This window comes from Canis aureus, chromosome 5 (genome assembly GCF_053574225.1).
Source record: "Canis aureus isolate CA01 chromosome 5, VMU_Caureus_v.1.0, whole genome shotgun sequence".
NCBI classification, from domain to species: Eukaryota; Metazoa; Chordata; class Mammalia; order Carnivora; family Canidae; genus Canis; species Canis aureus.
This window is the reverse complement of record NC_135615.1, coordinates 59108860-59131100: the sequence shown is the minus strand read 5'-3', so window position 1 is coordinate 59131100 and position 22241 is coordinate 59108860. Positions and strand designations below refer to the sequence as shown.

The 22241-nt window shown below is 41.9% G+C and overlaps 1 protein-coding gene across 15 annotated transcripts in view; it reads left to right on the top strand.

The window, feature by feature from the left end:
• CFAP263 (cilia and flagella associated protein 263) overlaps positions 1 to 22241 on the top strand; it is a 110692-nt gene that overhangs the window by 4218 nt on the left and 84233 nt on the right. For 8 of the 15 annotated variants that reach the window (XR_013380117.1, XR_013380118.1, XR_013380116.1 and 5 more), the window contains exons 4-7: positions 2137 to 2292; positions 3259 to 3339; positions 5932 to 6087; positions 10964 to 11071. Coding sequence is in view for 11 of the 15 variants with exons in the window: in XM_077898246.1 (XP_077754372.1) it covers positions 2137 to 2292; positions 3259 to 3339; positions 5932 to 6087; positions 10964 to 11071 (501 nt within the window). In the remaining 4 variants the exon portion in view is untranslated. Of the gene's footprint in view, positions 1 to 2136; positions 2293 to 3258; positions 3340 to 5931; positions 6535 to 6749; positions 7321 to 10963; positions 11072 to 13441; positions 14137 to 22241 lie in introns of those variants that run through there. The other 7 variants (XM_077898251.1, XM_077898254.1, XM_077898250.1 and 4 more) reach the window with 7 other exon arrangements.

Genomic DNA, 22241 nt, shown 5'->3' with positions numbered 1-22241 from the left:
TATCCATTCATCTTTCGTTGGACACCAAGGCTCCTTCCACAGTTTGGCTATTGTGGACATTGCTGCTATAAACATTGGGGTGCAGGTGTCCTGGCGTTTCACTGCATCTGTATCTTTGGCCCCCCCTCTTTCCCAACATACATTGTTGAATTACAACATGTTAACGTGAGCTAGAGTGGCCAAAGAAGACTTTTTGAGGAGGTGGGTTATAGCATGGTATAGGGTTTTGCATGGTCTTGAAGAAGATGAGGAATAAAGCAAAGTACCAGAAAAGAAAGGGACCCCAGATAAGGTGAATGACATGAGCAAGGAAGTAGAGGTGGGAATGAACGTGGTAAGTCTTGAGACGTTGAAGGGGCTGGTGTGTTTGGGGGGCTTTTTGAGGAAATAGGGCCAAGGAGGGCTGTGAGACCTTTAGAGCCAGGCAAGGGAGTTTATCTTTGATGCCTTAGGACGTAGAACTTCAATGAAGATGGCTGAGCAGGAGAGTGAGTGTTGAAAGTGGCATTTGGGGGGTTGAGGTTCTGGCACGTGAAGACAGTGGGGAGAGCAGGGCTCCTTCCAGTGAAGGAAGATGCTTTTGTTTCTTTTTTTTTTTTTTTTTTTTAAATTTTTTTTTTTTTTTTTTATTTATGATAGTCACATAGAGAGAGAGAGAGAGAGGCAGAGACACAGGCAGAGGAGAAGCAGGCTCCATGCACCGGGAGCCCGATGTGGGATTCGATCCCGGGTCTCCAGGATCGCGCCCTGGGCCAAAGGCAGGCGCCAAACCGCTGCGCCACCCAGGGATCCCGATGCTTTTGTTTCTTGATGCCCAGGGACAAAGCTGGAACTAAGATGATTTGCTCTACAGCTATGGATACCTTTTCTTTCTTTCTTTCTTTCTCTTTGGACCTCTAATATAATTTTTTTTTAATATTTCACTTATAAGTGATCCCTGGGTGGCGCAGCGGTTTGGCGCCTGCCTTTGGCCCAGGGTGTGATCCCGGAGACCCAGGATCGAATCCCACGTCGGGCTCCCGGTGCATGGAGCCTCCTTCTCCCTCTGCCTATGTCTCTGCCTCTCTCTCTCTCTCTCTCTCTCTCTCTCTCTGTGTGACTATCATAAAAAATAAAAAAATAAAAAAAAATAAATAAACAGTCCAAATTGGCTTTAAAAAAAATATTTCACTTATAAGTTCATCACCCTCCATGTTACGGATACCTTTTCATTTTATTCTTTCAAATAATGTGTATGCATGTGTTTGCGTTTTCTTATTTAAAGACAGTCTCTATGTTGTACCAAATTCAAATGTACAGGTAAGCTAAAGGAGCATTTATATACATCCACAATCTACCTAGAGGTAATTAATGTTGACTTTTGTGTTTATCTCCTAGAGTTTAGATTATTTTTTCGGCATATATGAATGTCTTTATAAAAAGTATTACATTATTTTGTAAATTGTATTTTGCATTTACAGTCTTTCCGTGTGAATATGTATATATTCATTTATAGCATCTTTTTTCAAATTACTGTAGTATATGTTAAGTGTTGGTCTCCCTAGTGATCCGCCTCTCTAGATGTGACTGTGGCTAATGTTTTGGTGTATACCTTTCCAGATATTTTTTATATCCTATCCTATCCTATCCTATCCTATCACATTACATTAATGATATAATTTTTAGTGGATAAATAATATTTCAGGCATGGAAATAGATCTGTACAGAGATACTTTAGGCCCTGATTTTGTTCACCTCCTTTTTGTGGATATCCCCCTTTTTTTGAGGCCTGCTTTTGAAAAATCTATTTATTTGAGAGGGAGAGAACGCACAAGAGGTGTGGAGAGTCAGAGGGAGAGGGAGAAGCAGACTTCCCACTGAGCAGGGAGCCCCACACGGACTCAATCCCAGGACCCTGAGGTCATGACCTGAGCCGAAGGTAGATGCTCTACTGACTGAGCCACCCAGGCACCTGAGACCTGCTTTTTAATAATAACATTCATATAGTCAAATTTGTATCTTATGGATACATTTCTAAGGCCAAGAAGAAACATTTTGTATTAGGGCACAAAGAGGCCTGAGAACTTAGGTTTCCTTAGAGGGAGATATCCTTGAAGATTTTTGGAAACTGTACTTTCTTTGTGCTTACTCCTTCAGGCTATCATTGAGGAAGCTGAAATCCGATGGACTGAAGTTCAGAGAGCAGTGCATGAGTTTAAAAAAGATATTCTCAAAACCATATCCAAGAAGAAAGGGAGTATTTTGGCCACTCAGAAAGTGATGAAGTACATTGAGGACATGAACCGCCGGAGGGTGAGTTGGCAGGAGGCTGGAGCTTAGATGGGAGAATAGATTCACAGAATGAAGACATAAAAATGACCCATGTGCAGTAGTCACCCTCCATTTGGTCCACCAAAAATGTCCACATGTGCAGATTTATTGCATCCCCCAAATTGTATGTCTTAAAAAAGTGCAAGCTTATCAAGGCTAAAATCAATCAGGCTGGATGAATATTAGTAGTATCTCAGACCGATTTTTAAAATTTATTTATTTATTTATTTGAGGGAGAGCATGAGCAGGGAGAGGGACATAGGGAGAAGCAGACTCCCGCTGAGTGGGGAGCCCTATGCGATGTGGGGCTCAATCCCAGGACCTCGGGATCACGACCTGAGCCGAAGGCAGACACTTAACCCATTGAGCCACCTCAGACTGATTTTTTTTTCTTTTTTATCGTTGCTATTTGTTTCAAGATCTGATATATTTTCTAGAGAAAAGCGATATAGATCTTTCTAGTCAGGTGACTACATGGAGGAGGACAGGTAAATTCCAATCTCTTCAAATTCCATTATTACAACGAGACATAAAATGCTCCTAAACTTCCAAAGATTTTGTAGCATGTCAAGCTTTGGATCCTGGACATAGGTAGAGCTACTAACCCTAGCCTGTTATAAGTGATAAAAATTATATAAACTACCAAGAGAATAAAAGACCAAAGAATCATAAGATCATTTTGTCAGGAATGGCCCCATATCCAAATTATATATCCAAATGATCTCGAATTTAAAAATAATAGAAGATTTGCAGGAGCAGACCCAGTTAACTTCTGCTTCTTGGTCACGAGTGAAGTGTTACTGCTTGGGTAAATGTAAAAAGACCTAAAAATAAGTGACTGAATGTTAGAGGACTTAAGATTTGGGGTGTAGCCCCAGACTTTTCAACTTTTCAAACCAACAGAGAAGACGAAGAGAAGTGGATTAAAATTTACTTGTATTTTTTTAGGATAATATGAAGGATAAATTACGTTTGAAAAATGTTTCTCTCAAAGTACAGAGGAAAAAGATGCTTTTACAATTGAGGCAGGTATGTGTCTCGCTCTTTCTTTCTTTCTTTTCTTTCTTTCTTTCTTTTTTTTTAAGGTTACTGTTGAAGGTAGAACAATGCATTCCCAAAGATGTTGATGTCCTAATCCTTGGAATCTGAATCTGTTACCTCACATTGCGAAAGGATTTTGCAAGGGTAATTAAGTTAAGGATCTTGAGATGATCTTCAAATAATCTCCCCTTGACTCTAAGGGAGATTATCTTGGATTATCTGAGTGGGTCCAATATCATCCCAAAAGCCCTTGTAGGAGGGAGGAAGGAGGGAGAGTTGGGATCCTGGAACAGAGATCAGAGTGATGAACTTCTAAGGTACAGGAAGGGGTCATGAACAAAAGAGCGTGGGCAGCCTCTAGAAGCTGGGAAAGGCAAGGAGACAGATTCTCTTCTAGGGCCTCCAGAAGGAACGCAGCTCTGCCAACACCTTAATTTTAGCCCCAAGAACTATTTTGGACTTCTGACTTCATGAGCCATAAGATAATAGATTTTTGTTTTCAGCTACTGAGTTTGTGGTAATTTGTCACAGCAGTGAAAGGAAACTCACACAGTTACGGTGCCGGCAAATCTGTAGATATAGTTGGCTTGTATTTAAAAGACCCTTGTGAGACAGAACATGAGAGACTCCTAACTCTGGGAAACGAACTAGGGGGTGGAAGGGGAGGTGGGCAGGGGGTGGGGGTGACCGGGTGATGGGCACTGAGGGGGGCACTTGATGGGATGCACACTGGGTGTTATTCTATATGTTGGCAAATTGAACACCAATAAAAAATAAATTTATATAAAAAAAATAAATAAATAAAAGACCCTTGTGATGTACTTATTGACGTTTTTTGGTGAGCCTGGCCTGGGTGGCACAGTTATAGGGTGCTTTGGTTGCCTTTGCAGCAGACTAAAGGCTCCTGAAGAAAGGTAGTAAGGCAGACTCGGCACAGGGCCTCTCAAATGTGATTACATGGCTCATCCTCTCCTAGCTCCAATTTTTTTCATTAACTTGAATATGGGCACTGATGTCTTGTATATTAGAGGTTGGCAACTGACAGTGACACAGAGTTGTGCAGGAGAATTAATGTGTCTGGAATTACTGCCTGATTGACTTGGGATCCCAAAACGCGACAAGCTGGGACAGCTGTAACATCATGGAGTAACTGAGGACAAAGTAAGCTTCTCTATTTCAATCTACCAGGACATCTGCACAGGTGCCAGATGGCTTAACCGTAGGGTACCTGATAAAGTCAGCTCAGCTGGAAGTGATGCTACGGCCTGGGTTGCACCCCGAGAACCACAGTGCCCCACCAAGAAAAGGCTGGGCTTATTGTCTTGTTCTGAGCAGCCCTACCTGGAGTGCTGTGTCTCAGTGAGAGCTGCATTCTTGCAAGAATTGGTAACTTAGAGCTCACACAGGCGAGGGAGCTGGAGAGCAAGGGGAACAGAGAGCCTGTCAGATGACCTGGGGCTGAGGGACCCAAGAAGACTCAGGAGGGCCCAGGGCAGCTATGGAGAGAAGAAAATGCACTGCCTTGGAGGTCCCCAGCAGGAGCAAAGGCTGGAGGGACGGTGTCCCCTGTCATTGAAGGAGATTTGAAATAATGAGGTTTGTGTAAGAAAGGAGAGAGGAGCTGCCTCCACAGAGAGAGTTCCTGGTACTCCAGGCTTTGTGCAAGCTCAGGCATCATGAGGAGGGGATTTAAGTGTGAGAGAGGGAGGAGATGGATGACTTTTAGCCCGAAAGCCAGTGCCACACAGAGCTGACACCGAGGTGGTCCTGTCCTCAGGAGCTCACATACTAGTGGCGCATGGGGATGGTGGGAAAAGGCAGGATGTGGAACTGCTATCCAGACGCAACAACAGCAGGGACCACAGAGCTGCAGCAGGGGTTCTCCTGATGTGGAAGATGGATTAGGAGTGTTTGAGCTGGAGGATGGGTCATCACTGGGGCCTAAGGAAATTGGTGTGTTGGTTTAGGGGAAAGGGAAAAAGCCTCCTTAGAGGTATTGTGTGGGTAGAGTGTGGGGGTGAGGAACAATTCCTGGGTTCAGCTGTTGCCTACCACCAGTGTAAGATGGCCTGGCCTGGTGCAGCAGAGAAGGTAGGCCAGGTTGCGGAGGGAACCCAATACACTGATACAACTACAGTACAGAAGTGTCATGTGATCACAGGATGGGAATTTATGGGCTGCTGGTCCTGGCCTTTCCAGGGTAAAAACAACTTTTATACAGTCTCCTTCTTTCATAGCCCTGTTTAGACACTACCTCTTGTGGGAAGTCTTCTCTGACTGAGCCTCCCATTCTTCTCTGGCCTGGCTGAGCGGCTTCCGTGTGCCCTCTGCCCCTCTTACTACACCACACTGCAACCTGTCTGAACCCTGGGTGAATATGTGCTCCTTGAGGCCGGGGACTATTGTATTTATTCAGATTTCTATCCCAGGGTCCTGCGCCAAGCAGATCCCCAGTCCATGTTTGTTGAATGACTGACTAAATGATGACCAACTTTCAGAATCTCATCCAGAACTACAAGGTAGGAGTCAGATTCAGAAGTCACAGCCTCACGTTATTTCTTTCTTCTTTCTGAGCTGTAGAAGGAAGAGGTAGGCGAGGCCCTCCATGATGTTGATTTTCAGCAGCTGAAGATCGAGAATGCTCAGTTTTTAGAGACAATTGAAGCAAAGAATCAAGAACTGATCCAGCTAAAGCTGGCATCTGGAAACACCCTGCAGGTCCTCAATGCATACAAAGTAAGATCTTCCCTGATGGCCGGGTCCCTGAGGCCTTTCACACTTACCATTCCAGCCACAGCAAGGTTCCTGTGCACCATTGCACTTCTACATAAGGGCTTGGGAGTCCCTCAGTTTATCATTGCTCCCTGATTTCTCTTGACAGAGCCATTCTCCTCAGATACCCTGAATGTTCTCACACCCGTTCTTGTGCAATGCAACCACCCAGAGAGCTTTTGTTTTTTTAAAAAAATATACAGGGCAGCCCGGGTGGCCCAGCGGTTTAGCGCTGCCTTCAGCCCAGTGTGATCCTGGAGTCCCGGGATCGAGTCCTGTGTCGGGCTCCCTGCATGGAGCCTGCTTCTCCCTCTGCCTGTGTCTCTGCTCTCTCTCTCTCTCTCTCTGTCTCTCATAAATAAATAAAATCTTTAAAAAATAAAATAAATAAAAAATAAGAAAATATACAAACACCTGACCAGTTGAATTAGGAGGTGAAAGCCATGCATCTATTTCTCTTAATGCCCCCAATGATTTTTATGCACAGTGAGTTTTGAGAACTAACCACATTCAGGATCCTGTTTAATTTAGGCCTGGAATAAGCACTTCCCTGCTTACAACCCTCCAGAAGAAAACTTTCTTAGCTAAAAATCAGAAAACTAACATATAATTCCTTATCTGCCCAGAACCATTTTGGGAGTGAAAGAGATACTATTAATAATGAAGTGGGAACGATAGCCTGAATGTCCAGCCACCCTGCTAGCAATTGTCTGAAGCAGTAGTCAACTACTGTGGGCCGGTGTATCCTGCCCACCCACGTGGCCTGTGAGCTAAGAATGGTTTTTACAGAAGGATATTTGTAACTGACTACATAGAGAATGCTACCTTTGAAACCCATTAAGCAAAATTGGTTTCTTCCCTGGAAATTCCATTCTTCTTAATAGACCTATATTCCAAAATGTACTTAATGATTATATTTTGAATTTCATCAATAAAACATTTGTGGAAATTTGTTTTTTCTTTTGTTAATATAAGCAATTACATAATATGCTCAATTTTGCCTCTTGGCCAGCAAAGCCTAAATATTTGCTATCTGGCCTTTTACAGAGCAAGGTGGTTGACCTCTGGCCTAGTGCCTGCTTGACAATGGTGGCTATAAGCTTAGGTAACTCACAGGTGGTCTTCATTTGGCCAATACAGTGTCATTTTAAAATATAAATTTGTAAACAAGTAAATAAATAAAATATAAATTTGCAAGTGTTTAAATTAGACTATGTTTGTCGAACATTTTCCTCTTAAAATTAAAAACATGAGGCCCAAAGAGAGTAATTGCCAGCTTCAAGCAACAAGTTTGTGCAGGGCTGGAGCACCTAGTCCAGTGTGTGTCCTACCTAACCCAACTGCCTCTCCCTGGCTTAAAGCATGTAGACAACATTATGCTGGCATTTTGAAACTTGTGTCATCCGTCTGCAGCAGATCATCCACTTTGATCTTATCTCATCAGTAGTGAGCTTATCTGATCACTGTCATTTCAAGATGAAGCCAATCCATGTGACTCCTGAGCCCTCGTTGGCTAGAGAGCTGGGTGGTACGTGGCTACATCACATTGGATCTTGATGGTATTCTGTGGAATCAACTTAAGTAGCACAGGGCCTGTCTGGCCTTGTGTAGAAAAGTCAGGGGTTTGGAGTGGAACTACTGGTTTATAAAATGAAACTGCCAAGTCCAGGGTCTGAGGTCTCTAGGACAGGTCTAAACGCAGAGGATCCATTGTTTGCGATACCCAGGCAACAGCAACACAGGCCACAGTGGGTGAAATGGGAGCTCTTCCAGTTAGAATTATAGGGGCCATCATGTCTGTAGGCCTGTTTCAAATAATAGTAAGTAGATGGGGGAGCTTGGGAGGAGATGCCCACAGGAGTCCTATGGTGGACACAGTGATGGGTTGAGGGAGAAGCAGGCTCATTTCTTCTGTGTCTCAGTTCTTAGATCTCCTGGGGGAAGGTGGAACAGCTGTTGAGTTCTGGAGTCAGGCCTCACTTGGGTTTGAATGGGGATTCCACTAGGGACCATGGGTACAGTACTTCACCTCTTAGAGGTAGGCTTTTGTGACTCATCACCAGGATAGAGCTCCGGCTGGTGTGTGCTACATACCTAGCAAGTGCTCAGCCAGTATTGTCAAATGAACTGCTATCAATTGAGGTGTGTGTTTAGGGGATGGGAAGGTGGCAGGAGGGACCACTTTCATATAAATACCAAACACCCAAGTATAAGACCTTGTAAAAGCATGCAGAATAACTCTTACCGATGTGTTCTTTTCAGCAGTACATATACGGACTGACTTACCAAACATACCCAGGAGCTGTTGCATGCCAGGCTCCAGGCTAAGTGCTGAGGGTATAGGTGTGAAGGAGACAGACAGGGTCTCTTCTGTGAGTTTGGTGCATGAGCTTCAGCCTGAGGGGCACCTTTTCTCTGACTTCATGCCATCAAGCCCTGCCCGGTAGAGTCTGGTAGAACACAAGCATGTGATGACAGCTGTGATGTGTCATTCCTAACTGACTGTAAACCAGCAATCCCCCTGTGGTAGGTAGAATTCCAAAATGTCCCCCAAGACTCCCTACCCCTTGGCGTATATATCCAGTGCAATCTCCAAGGCTTTGGGGTATGATGAGTTCTATGATTCAGTTCTGTTCTATGATTATGTAATATGATATACCACAGTTGACCTTAAGATAGAGAGATTATTGGATGGTCCTGAGCCAATCATATGAGCCTTTGAAGGCAGAGAGTTCTGTCTAGAAGAAGAAGTCAGGGATTTGAAGCACGGAGGGAATTGTCTGGGTGAGAAGTTCTTCACCACTGGCTTGAAGATAGAAGAACCTCAAAATGCTGAGGGCTATGCTCACAGCTAGAAAGAAACAGATGGCAGTCTTACAAGTTCAAGGAAATGCGTTCTGCCATCAGTCTGTGAGCTTGGAAGAGGACCTCAGATCCAGATGAGAGCCAGCCCTGGCCAACATCTCGACTTCACCCCAGGGGACCCTACCTGGGCGGAGAATCCAGCCTCACCATGCCTGGACTTCTGACCTATGGAAACTGAGATAATAAATGGGTGTTGCTTCATGCCACAGAATTTGTGGTGATTTGTTAACACAGCAAGAGAAAGCTATAAAGTGCCCTTTCGGAAAAGCTAAAGTGGCCCATGTCCTGCTCAGAATCACAAATAGCTCTCCTCACATGTTTTTGAGGGCCCTGCCCAGTGGAGCCAGTGATGGCCTAGCAGTAGCCTTTGCAGTTCCATTCTTTCCTGCCCTGTCTCTGCATGGTGGGGGTAATGCCTTCCCTCCACTCTCTCTTCCTCCCCCACTGACTTTCTGGTTTGCGGTGGAGTCCTGCGCTGCCTCCCCTTCCCCTAGCACACCTCCCCTCAGTCTGGTGTCTCCCCCATGGGGCTTTCCTAAGCAGAGTGATGTCGTGCAGGATGTGGAGCAGGAAATGAGCCTTAGGGGAGGGAGGATTGGCGAGAAGGGGAATGGGGGGTAGGGGGCGTAGTGCCCTAAGGTCCCCAGGCAGCTGGCTCTAGGCTTTTCTGCAAGGTCTAAGATTTGATACCCTGGATGTATTGCGCCAGCACCCACCTCTCCCAGGCTTTTCCTTAGCTTGGCACATTCTCCCTGCCCTCTCACCTAGACAGCCTTTCAGCCTCTACTTGGCTGCCTTTCAGCTTTCTTTCCCATATGCTTTCCCCCAGGGAAACCTCAACCACTGTGCTCATATTCTTAGCACCGGCACAGCTGCAGTTTTACATTGCTTCTTGCATCTCTGTCAAGGCTGTGAACCGGCCGCAGGCTGGCAGGGCTGCGGTGTGGCTGTAGTGCTGCTCAGCGTTCTCAGAGTTCGTTGAGCCATCCCCCCCCTGGAGTCGCTGGCTTCTGTCACTTGGATTACTCTTCAGCCCAGCACAGTACCTCTCAACTCCTCCAAGCTGACCCTTCTCTGCAGCAAAGGGGACAAATTGGAGAAGCAAGGGCTTGTGGGGAGCTGGTGAAGAACAGTATCGAGTGATGCAAGGGGAGGCTGCAGGGCAGTTTGTGTAGGAGGCCTCCAGTGCCAGTGGGCCCGCCTGAACAAGTATTGGAGACGATGGTGGAGCCTGTGGGCCCCGGAGTCAGATCGCCTGGGTGCAGACCCTGGCTGACCTCTTATCTCTATGACCTTGGGCAAGTTGTTTTACCCTCCGTAGAGTCAGTTCTTTTTTTTCTTTTTTTCTTTTTTTAAGATTTGTTTATTTATTCATGAGAGACACAGAGAGAGAGAGTGAGTGAGAAGCAGAGACACAGGCAGAGGGAGAAGCAGGAGCCTGACATGGGACTCGATTTGGAGTCTCCAGGATCACGCCCTGGACTGCAGGTGGCACTAAACCACTGCGCCACTGGGGCTGCCCTGGAGAGTCAGTTCTTTTACCTCTAAAGTGGGATGCAGCATCACCTAGCTCATGGGGAGTGTTTCTCTTCATCTAGCTTGTATGAGTGTTCTCCACACGTCAGGTGCTGTGGTCAGCTCTTTACCACAATTATCCCCCTTAAGTCTCTCCACAGCCCTGTGAGGTGACCAGCCCAAGTTTAGAGAGATTCTGGGACTTGCCTAAAGTTTCTTTTAGTAAGTAGTGGGGCAGGATTTGGGTCCTGGTGCATCTAGCCACCCGGCAGGTTTTTATCTCCCCTACCATGTAGGCACCAGAATGCTGAATACCTGAGCAGCTGTGAGAAGGGCAGGCCCAAGTTCCTAGTTGGTCTTAATAAAGAGCTGTCATCCTGCTTAATAAAGAGCTGACTATCCTTCCTGTAGTGCGGAGTGATCATCTTTGCTCAAGACTTGCTGTGTTGTTATATTTCAGAGCAAGCTATACCAAGCAATGGAAATGTCTGTCAATCTGGACAAGGAGATCTTGCTGAGAAATGAGTTACTTGAAAAAATTGAAAGAGAAACCCTACAAGTAGAGGAGGTAGGAGAGGGTAAAGTGTGTCACTTCTGGTGTTTGCTTCTGTCTACAAAGGTTTGAGCCAATGTACACCAAGATCCAAGCCACCTTGGTTTTTGTCTAGAAAAGTATAGACCATAAAAGTCAAAACAGCTCTGGGCCTTTGAAAGAGGAAATGGCACCTTGAGACTCATAGTCCAGTAGAGTTACATTTTACTGCTAGGTTAGGGTCTAGAATCAGAAATCACGTAGAAATGAAATCATCTAGAAATCACGTAGGGTCCAAATAACCCTTCAGAATTCTTTCAGTGACCTGTAAAGTACCATACTCAAAGTGTCATGTATATAATATCACACACAAAAATCTATAATGCATCTAATTGGTATGAGAGGTACATATGCCAAAATACAGCATTCTATGTAAAGGAGAGAGTTCTTTAAATGTGTAATTTTCATTCAGTACAGTGGCTGGTGGGATAACAGACCTTCAGCCTCTGTCCTGAGCCCTCTCTGGGGCCTGTGGTCACTGTGAACAGATGTGTGGCATTATCTGAGCTCCTTACATCTACATTGTGATTTAGTGCTCTCACTACTTTGCTGAACATGTACAGTTGAGTTTTAGCAAGTTAAGTTGTACAAAGGATGTGACTCAGAGGACTTTTTTTGGAAAGATGGGGGAAAGAGCATAAGCTTTGATGTTGCCAGGTTCTAGCTTTGAATAAGTCTTTTAGTTAGGCCTCAGTTTCTGCATCTATGAAATACGTGTCACAGGCCTTGTGCTGATCCATTAGGACCAGAATAGCGATGCTTTGTCAGCCTCCCAAACCATTAGTATAGTTATTAGTGGTCTTGTTTTGAATGGGCCTAAGTGTCCCCAGCAGTATGCGTGGCTCCAGACCTGTCCACAATAACTGAAAAGCCACAGGATGACTTCATCTTCAGTTTTGTCATGCATTCACATCATATCCTTGATGGAGAGCCAACACCTGCAAAACAAACAAACAAAAAAACAAAAAAAAGGTCTCAGTAGAGTGGCCAGTAACAAAGTTAAAGCAAAAGTCTGTGTGCTTTCTCCATGTAGGATTTCTGTGGTATTTGGGTAGATATTTATTAAATTACAAGTGAAGCATGACAGTAGTTTTTAAAAGCCTGGTATTCACTGCTTAGTATATTTTAGGTTTCTTGTGGACTTTTTAAATAGCTCTGTTGGGTTATAATTCACATACCATGTTATTCACCCATTTAAAGTGCACATTTTCATGGTTTATAATATATTCACAGAGTGGTGTAGCCACCCATAAGAAATTCTTGTCTGTTCCCCACATCACCTCACTCCCACCCTCCAGCCCAGTGACCACTAATCCACTCTCAGTCTCTGATTTTGCCTGTTCTGGACATTTCATTTAAAAGGGACCATACAGTACAATGACGATCACTTTTGTGACTGGCTTAACAATATTTTCAAGATTCATGTTGTAGTATGTGTTAGCACTTTGTTTCTTTTCATGGCTGAGGAATATTTCCTTGTATGGATGTACCACATTTTATCCATTCATCAGTCAAGAGGTTGTTTCCCATGGGTTGTTTTTGGCTGTTATGAATAATGCTGCTATGAACCTTCACGTACAAGTTTTTGTGTGAACGTCTGTTTTCTTTTCTCTTGAACATACAGCTAAAAGTGGAATTGTGGGTTGTATATGGTGATGCTATGTTTAACATTTAGAGAAACTGCAGAACTGTTTTTTTTTTAAAGTGGCTGCACAATTTTACATTCCCACCAATATTTGAGGGTCCTGATTTCTGTACATCTTCACCAACACTTGTTATTTTCAGTTTTTGTTCATTTGTCTTTTAATGGCTGTCCTAGAGGGTGTGAAGTGATACCTCACTGTGGTTTAGATTTGAATTTACCTAATGACTAATGACATTGAGCATCCCTTCATTTGCTTTTTGGCCATGTGTGTTTTTTTTTTTTTTTTTTTTTTTTTTTTTTGAGAAATGTCTGTTCAAACCCTTAGCCCCTAAATTTTTAATTATTTGTCTTTGTAAGAATTCTTTTTGTATTCTGGATTAAAATACCTTGTCAGATATGTGACTTGCAAATATTTTCTCCCATTCTGTGGGTTTCCTTCTCACTTTCTTAAAGGTACTGTTTACTGGTGAGCTTCAGTCCATCTATTTTTTTCTTTTGCACTTGAGCTTTTGGTGTTGTATCTAAGAAATCATCACAATATCATGAAGATTCAGTCCTATGTCCTCTGTTTGAGCTTTATAGATCTTACATTTAGGATTATGATGCATTTTGAGTTAATCTTGTAAATTCTGTGAGGAAGGGGTCCAAAAGCTGAGAGAAGAAAGGAGATGAAGCCTGGGGTTTTGTTTTGTTTTAAGTAGGCTCTACTCTCAGTGTGGAGCCCAATGCAGGGCTTGAACTCATGGCCCTGAGATCAAGACCTGAGTGGAGATCAAGAGATCAAGAGTTGGACACTCAATGGACTGAGCCACCCAGGTGCCCCAGAGATGAAGTATGTTCACAAAGTTTGTTGTATTAGCCTTCCTCTTTACCATTGCATGGTTCTCTCCATTTCTTCCTCTGGATTCAAGTTATCATCTGATGTTATATCCTTACTTAGATATGGCTTTGTTTCACCCTGCCTTCTTTTAATTGTTATTGTCAAATATGTTTTTATATGTCACAGATCCACAGTAGAATTATATATGTGTTGCTTTATGAATTACTTTTTAAATCAATTAAGAGAAGGAGAATATGCAGTTTTACTGTCCCTTATAATTATTTACATAATTACCTTTACTTGTGCTATTTGTTTTCTTCACATGGGTTTAAGTCACTTTCTAGTGTCACTTGTTTTCAGTCTGAAGAACTTCCTGTAGTACTAGCTTGTAAGGCAGGTCTGATAGCAATGAATTCCTTCAGTGTGTGTTTATCTGGGAATGTCTTCACTCTTTATTAAAAAAATAAAGTTTATTTTATAATTGTTTTAGAAAATGGTGTAGAGTACAGAGTTCCCAAATAATCTCACACCCAATTTTCCCCATAATTAACATCTTACAGTGGAATATTTATTAAAATTGAAAAACCAATATTATTAATTGGCCTTATTATTAATATTTATAATTAATATTATTCATATAGCCTTGGTTTTTACCTGAGGTCCTTTTCCAGGATCTCATCCAGGATAATGCATTACATTCAATGTCACATCTCCTTAGGTTTCTCTTGGCTGTGACAGTTTCTCAAGCTTTACTTGTTGATGACCTTGATAGTTTTGTAAAGTGGTCAAGTATTTTGTAGAATGTTCTTCTATTAGGATTTGCCTTCTGTCTTTCCTGTGTTTAGATTGAGGTTAAATGGTATTCGGGAGGATGATCACAGAAGTGAAGTGCCATGTTCATCATATCATATCAAGGAAGCGTACTTTCAACATGACTTACTACTGGTGATATTAACCTTGATCACCTGCCTGATGTAATATTATAAGGGTTTCTCTGCTGTACAGTTACCTTTCCTCCAATTTTCAGACTCCGCTCTTTGGAAGGATGTTACTATATGCAGCTCACACTTAAGAAGTGGAGAGTTGGGGCAGCCCCAGTGGCTCAGTGGTTTAGCGCCATCTTCAGCCCAGGGCGTGATCCTGGAGATGCGGGATTGAATCCCACATTGGGCTCCCTGCATGGAGCCTGCTTCTCCCTCTGCCTGTGTCTCTGCCTCTCTCTCTGTGTCTCTCATGAATAAATAAATAAAATCTTAAAAAAAAAAGAAGTGGAGAGTTATGAATTGTATGGAATTCTTCTGTCTGGGACATTTGTGTATTCTCCATTTATTTTTTAAATAATTTATTTATAGCAGTATCAATTCATAGGCATTAATTTTATTATATGTGCTGTTGAAGTGAGCATGGATATTTTATATGTTGCATTAAAATCGAATATTATTTGTTTCATTACTCATATTGTTTCACCTTAGGCATTGGGAGGTTTTTCAGTTGGCTTCTGTGTCCCTTTGACATATCTCATTTGTGTATGTGTGTGTGTTTAACACTTTCTTTTCTGGCACTAGAAAATGCTTGAGAAAAAAAAAAAAAAAAAAAAAAAAAAAGAAAATGCTTGAGACTCATCTCATGTATTTCCTGCTCCAGCCCTAGAATTAGCCATTTCTCCAAGCAGTCTTGATTCCTTTTATTTGAGAATAGCATTAGAAACCAAGATCTGAGTATGCTCATTGTTTGCTTTCATTTTTGAAAGATAATTTTACTAGATATTGAGATTCTTAATCACTTAATTCACAGTTTCACTTAATTCACTTTTAACTTTTAAAAATAATCTGACAGTGTTTTCTTTCCATTCAACCCTTAGAATGTCATCCCACTGCCTTCTGGCCTCCATTGTTTCTGATGAGAAATCACCTGTTGTTCTTGTTTGGTTTCACCTGAATGTGATGAATTGTGTTTTCTCATTGCTTTCTATATATATATATTTTTAATTTTTATTTTTCCACTGAAGATGGAGCTCTTTACTTTTTAATAATAAATTTATTTTTTATTGGTGTTCAATTTGCCAACATACAGAATAACACCCAGTGCTCATCCCATCAAGTGCCCCCCTCAGTGCCCGCCAACCAGTCACCCCCACCCCCCACCCTCCTCCCCTTCCACCACCCCTAGTTTGTTTCCCAGAGTTAGGAGTCTTCCATGTTCTGTCTCCCTTTCTGATATTTCCTACCCATTTCTTCTCCCTCCCCCTCTATTCCCTTTCACTATTATTTATATTCCCCAAATGTGTGAGACCATATAATGTTTGTCCTTCTCCGATTGACTTATTTCACTCAGCATAATACCCTCCAGTTCCATCCACGTCGAAGCAAATGGTGGGTATTTGTTGTTTCTAATGGCTGAGTAATATTCCATTGTATACATAAACCACATCTTCTTTATCCATTCATCTTTCGATGGACACCGAGGCTCCTTCCACAGTTTGGCTATTGTGGATATTGCTGCTAGAAACATTGGGGTGCAGGTGTCCCGGCATTTCATTGCATCTGTATCTTTGGGGTAAATCCCCAACAGTGCAATTGCTGGGTCGTAGGGCAGGTCTATTTTTAACTCTTTGAGGAACCTCCACACAGTTTTCCAGAGTGGCTGCACCAGTTCACATTCCCACCAACAGTGTAAGAGGGTTCCCTTTTCTCCGCGTCCTCTTCAACATTTGTGGTTTCCTGCCTTGTTAATTTTCCCCATTCTCACTGGTGTGAGGTGGTATCTCATTGTGGTTTTGATTTGTATTTCCCTGATGGCAAGTGATGCAGAGCATTTCCTCATGTGCTTGTTGGCCATGTCTGTCTTCCTCTGTGAGATTTCTGTTCATGTCTATTGCCCATTTCATGATTGGATTGTTTTGTTTCTTTGCTGTTGAGTTTAATAAATTCTTTATAGATCTTGGAAACTAGCCCTTTATATGATATGTCATTTGCAAATATCTTCTCCCATTCTGTAGGTTGTCTTTTAGTTTTGTTGACTGTATCCTTTGCTGTGCAAAAGCTTCTTATCTTGCTGAAGTCCCAATAGTTCATTTTTGCTTTCGTTTCTTTTGCCTTCGTGGATGTATCTTGCAAGAAGTTACTGTGGCCAAGTTCAAAAAGGGTGTTGCCTGTGTTCTCCTCTAGGATTTTGATGGAATCTTGTCTCATATTTAGATCTTTCATCCATTTTGACTTTATCTTTGTGTATGGTGCAAGAGAGTGGTCTAGTTTCATTCTTCTGCATGTGGATGTCCAATTTTCCCAGCACCATTTACTGAAGAGACTGTCTTTATTCCAGTGGATAGTGTTTCCTCCTTTATCGAATATTAGTTGACCATAAAGTTGAGGGTCCACTTCTGGATTCTCTATTCTGTTCCATTGATCTATGTGTCTGTTTTTGTGCCAGAACCACACTGTCTTGATGACCACAGCTTTGATCAAAACTCTTCAGAGTGTAGGGATAGAGGGAACATTCCTCAAATCTTAAAAGCCATCTACAAAAAGCCCACAGCAAATATCATTCTCAATGGGGAAGCACTGGGAGCCTTTCCCCTAAGATCAGGAACAAGACAGGGATGTCCACTCTCACCACTGCTATTCAACATAGTACTAGAAGTCCTAGCCTCAGCAATCAGACAACAAAAAGGCATTAAAGGCATTCAAATTGGCAAAGAAGTCAAACTCTCCCTCTTCGCCGATGACATGATATTCTACATAGAAAACCCAAAGCCTCCATCCCAAGATTGCTAGAACTCATTCAGCAATTTGGTAGCGTGGCAGCATACAAAATCAATGCCCAGAAATCAGTGGCATTTCTATACACTAACAATGAGATTGAAGAAAGAGAAATTAAGGAGTCAATCCCATTTATAATTGCACCCAAAAGCATAAATACCTAGGAATAAACCTAACCAAAGAGGTAAAGGATCTATACCCTAAAAACTGTAGAACAGTTCTGAAAGAAATTGAGGAAGACACAAAGAGATGGAAAAATATTCCATGCTCATGGATTGGCAGAATTAATATTGTGAAAATGTCAATGTTACCCAGGTCAATTTACACATTTAATGCAATCCCTATCAAAATACCATGGACTTTCTTCAGAGAGTTAGAACAAATTATTTTAAGATTTGGGTGGAATCAGAAAAGACCCCGAATAGCCAGGGGAATTTTATTTTATTTATTTATTTATTTAAAAACATTTTTATTTATTCATGATAGACATAGAGAGAGAGAGAAGCAGAGACACAAGCAGAGGGAGAAGCAGGCTTCATGCAGGGAGCCCGATGCGGGACTCGATCCCGGGTCTCCAGGATCACACAGCCAGGGGAATTTTAAAAAAGAAAACCATAGCTGGGGGCATCACAATGCCAGATTTCAGGTTGTACTATATATATTTTTTAAATGTTTTTATATATATTTAAAAAAAATATATATATATATTTGCCTGTCATTCAACATTTTGGGTATGATGTGTCTGGGTGTGGATTTATTTCCAGTTTCCTACCCAGAGTTTGTTAAGTTTCTTGGATGTGTGGCTTAATATCTTAAATTAAAAAATAATTTCATCAGATTTTGGCAGTTTTCAGCCATTATTTCCTTGAATATTTTTTCCTTTCTCTTTTTCTCCTGTTAATTCTATTACATGAATGTTGGTACACATAGTGGTGTTTCACATTTCTCTGAGACTGAATTTTCCTTCTTTTTCCTCTGTGTTTTCCATATTGCATGATCTCTATCAATCTACCTTCAAGTTTACTAATTTTTTATTCTGCTGGCTCAAATCTGTGATCTCCTCCCATAATTTTTCATTTCAGTTATTTATATTGAAAATATTCTAAATTTTCCATTAAAAATTTCTCTTTATAGATATTTTCTATTTGAGGAAACATTATCATCATATGTTTCTTTAATTCTTTAAAAATGGTCACCTTGTTTCTTTGAACATATTTATAATAACTGCTTTGAAGACCTTGTCTGCTAAGTCCCCCATCTGGACTCCCTCAAAGGTAGTTTATGTTGCCTTCTTTTTTTCCAGTGTGGATCACACTTTCCTGTTGCTTTGCCTATTTTATATTTTTTGTTGTAAACTAGACATTTTAGATATTATAACAATGCTGGATACTAATCCCACCTATCTCTTGCTTATTTGGTGTTTTGGCTGGAATCATTTAGTAAAACCTGTTCATCTAGCTGTTGGTAGCCTCTGGTGTTGCCTTAGAGGGGGCAGCCTTGATTATGGATACAGTCCCTGGCAACCAGGAATGATTGGTGTTTCTGCTGAGTTCTCTTTGAGTCTTCCCTTCACTTCCAGCTGAGCTTCTGGCTGGCCTGCTTCTATTGTTATCATACCCAGCTGTTAGCCTCCATTAATTACTAGCTGATTGCTCTGTTGCTTTCAACAACATTAACTGCCACACATTCTGATCTAGTCAAAGTCAGGCCTGTTTATAGGGACTTTTTTGGCAATTTATGAGATTTGCTCCAATCCCAAGAAGTCTCTTAGTGATCTCTTTCTCTGGTTCTGTTGAACATCTAGCTGGTCTACTGTTTTGCTTATTGCTACTAATATCATGGAACTTCCAGCGACCTCGTAATTGCTCATCCCAAAGATCTCCATTGTTTTCCACAAAGTACTTAAGCATGAACTCCCCACACTTTGTTCCAAATAAAGTCAGTCTTTCCAGGCAGCATTCTAGAGCTATTTTATAGCCTTTCCCCTTGAGTAAAACTTCTGTACTGCTACACTGGATCTGAGGGTGGGAACAGTGGCCCATCTGTCTTGTAACAGCCCTGTTCTACAAGTGGATGCTGGGTAAGGATTGTAATTCCTGGTCAAAAGCACATCCCTCATAGCTGTAGAACTTCTTTTTTTTTCTTTAAGATTTTATTTATTTGAGAGAGAACAAGCATGAGTTGGGGATAGGGGCAGAAAGAGAGGGAGAAACAGATGCCCTGCTAAGCAGAAAATGGGATGTGAGGCTCAATCCCAGGACACTGAGATCATGACCTGAGCGGAAGGCAGATGCTTAATGGACTGAACCACCCAGGCACCCTTGTAGAACTTTTTTTTAAAAAAGATTTTTATTTATTCATCTCTCTCTCTCTCTCTCTCTCTCTCACACACACACACACACATAGGCAGAGACACAGGCAGAGGGAGAAGCAGGCTCCACGCAGGGAGCCTGACATGGGACTCGATCCAGGGTCTCCAGGATCAGGCCCTGGGCTGAAGGTGGTGCTAAACCGCTGAGCCACCTGGGCTGCCCCTTATTTTTAATGCCTTTTAACGCCAAGGTTCTTGCTCCTTCGTTATATTTTCTTAAGTATTCTTTAATCATTATCCTCACAGGGGTGTCCACTGATAGTTCCAGGTCAATGTTAGACCTCCCTATGCTAGACACAGCAGATATTCACTGAATGCTTCTTGATGAGTTTTTATTGCATTCTGACAAGTTAATTAAAAAATAATTGTTTTGGTTTTCGTCAAAGTGAATTAAAGTAGTGCTTCAAACTAGAAGGTGCAAACCAGTCACCTGGGGATCTTATTAAAAAGCAGATTTTTTTTTATCTTTTCTTTTTTCTTTTTTTTTTTATAAATTTACTTTTTATTGGTGTTCAATTTGCCAACATATAGAATAATACCCAGTGCTCATCCCGTCAAGTGCCCACCTCAGTGCCCATCACCAGTCACCCCCACCCCCCGCCCACCTCCCCTTCCACCACCCCTAGTTTGTTTCCCAGAGTTAGGAGTCTTTCATGTTCTGTCTCCCTTTCTGATATTTCCACTCATTTTTTTCTCCTTTCCCCTTTATTCCCTTTCACTATTTTTTATATTCCTAAAAGGCAGATTCTGATTGGATAGGCCCAAGAGTCTTCATTTTCACCAGTTCCCAAGTGATGCCAATACCATAGACTTATACTTTGTGAAGCAAGGAATGAAAAGATGGTGCTAGGCTAGGAAGGTTCAACATCATAAGAATGTTAGCTCTGTTTAAGTTGAGATGTGAAATCATGGTATTCCAATTAAAATACCAAGTAGATTTTTAAAAAGGATTTAAATAAATTGACTCAAAATTCTTTTGGAAAAATAATATCCCCCAAATTCTTAAGTAGATGAGTGGACTAGCCCTACCAGATACTGAAACATGATATGAAGTTACAGTATTTAAAACAAGCTTGTGAATAGACTGGAAGATCAGAGAGAAAAAATAGAAGTCCTATGATGAGCCCTAACACAGATCACATAGATGTCATGTATATGATCAAATATCTGATAAAGTTTTGTTATTGATGCAGTTTATGGTAAAGGCATTGCAGTGAGGCACAACCAGATTATTCAATAAATCATTTGGGATGAGTAGGTGGCCATTTAGGAAAAAACAAAGTTGGAGCTATGTGTGTTATGGTGAAATTAATCCAGATGTGTCAGAGATTTAAATGTAAATGATAAAACCATTAAAGTCCTAAACTTAATAGTGGGAACATTTTTATTATAACCTCAGAGTGGGGAGAACTTTTGAAGATTACATACATACATACATGCTCATGGATGGGCTTCTCAACCTAGACGCCACTGACATTTTGGGTCAGAAAATTCCTTGTTGTAGGGGACTGTCCTATGCCCTGTAGTGTGTTTAGTGGCATCCCTGACTTCTACCTACTAGGTGCCAGTAGCACTCTCCTAGTTGTGACAACCAAGAATGTCTCCAGACATTGCCAAATGTTTCCTAGGAGCACAGTTGCCTCCCCCACACCTGTTGGTTGAGAACTATGGTCTTAGAACAGGCAATTTCACTTTCAGTAGTTCATCCTACTGATGTACTTGCATATTTACAGTATAACCTATACCCAGAAGATTAGTAATCACAGCACTGTTTATTGTAATAGCAGGAGATTGAGGAGCTGAGTGACTGTGAGGACTTGTTATGTTACAATGGAAAATGGAATACAGTGGAAATGAATACAATGGAAAATGATGCAGCTGTTAAAAAGAATGAGTAGTTTTTTTATGTGTTGATGTAGAAGGATCTTCAGTATTTATTGAGTGAAAAAGAGTTGGAAGTGTAAAAGTGAATAGCATTGGCTACTCTGTGCAAAAAAGATAAATATACATTTATATGAATGTAGATCTCTAGAAGAATATGCAATACCTAAAAATAGTGCATGCTTCTGGGAAGAACTGTGTGGCTGAGGACAAGGTGGGCTGGGAGATCGTCCTGTATACTTTTATACCATTTGAATGGAATGTATTGCCTATTCAAAACAGTTAAAATAAAACAGAGGTGGCTGGGTGGCTCAGTGAGTTAAGCTTCTCACTCTTGGTTTCAGCTCAGGTCGTGATCTCAGAGTCATGAGATCAAGCCCTGCATCAGGCTCTGCACTCAGCATGGAGTCTGCTTGAGATTCTCCCTCTCTCTCTGCCCCTCCTGCTCATACACTCTCTCTCTAAAATAAATAAAACTTGGGGCAGCCCGGGTGGCTCAGTGGTATAGCACTGCCTTTGGCCCCAGGCATGATCCTGGAGACCCGAGATCGAGTCCCACATCAGGCTCCCTACATGGAGCCTGCTTCTCCTTCTGCCTATGTCTCTACCTCTCTCTCTCTCTCTCTCTCTCTCTCTCTCTCCTCTCTGTGTATTTTCACAAATAAATAAAA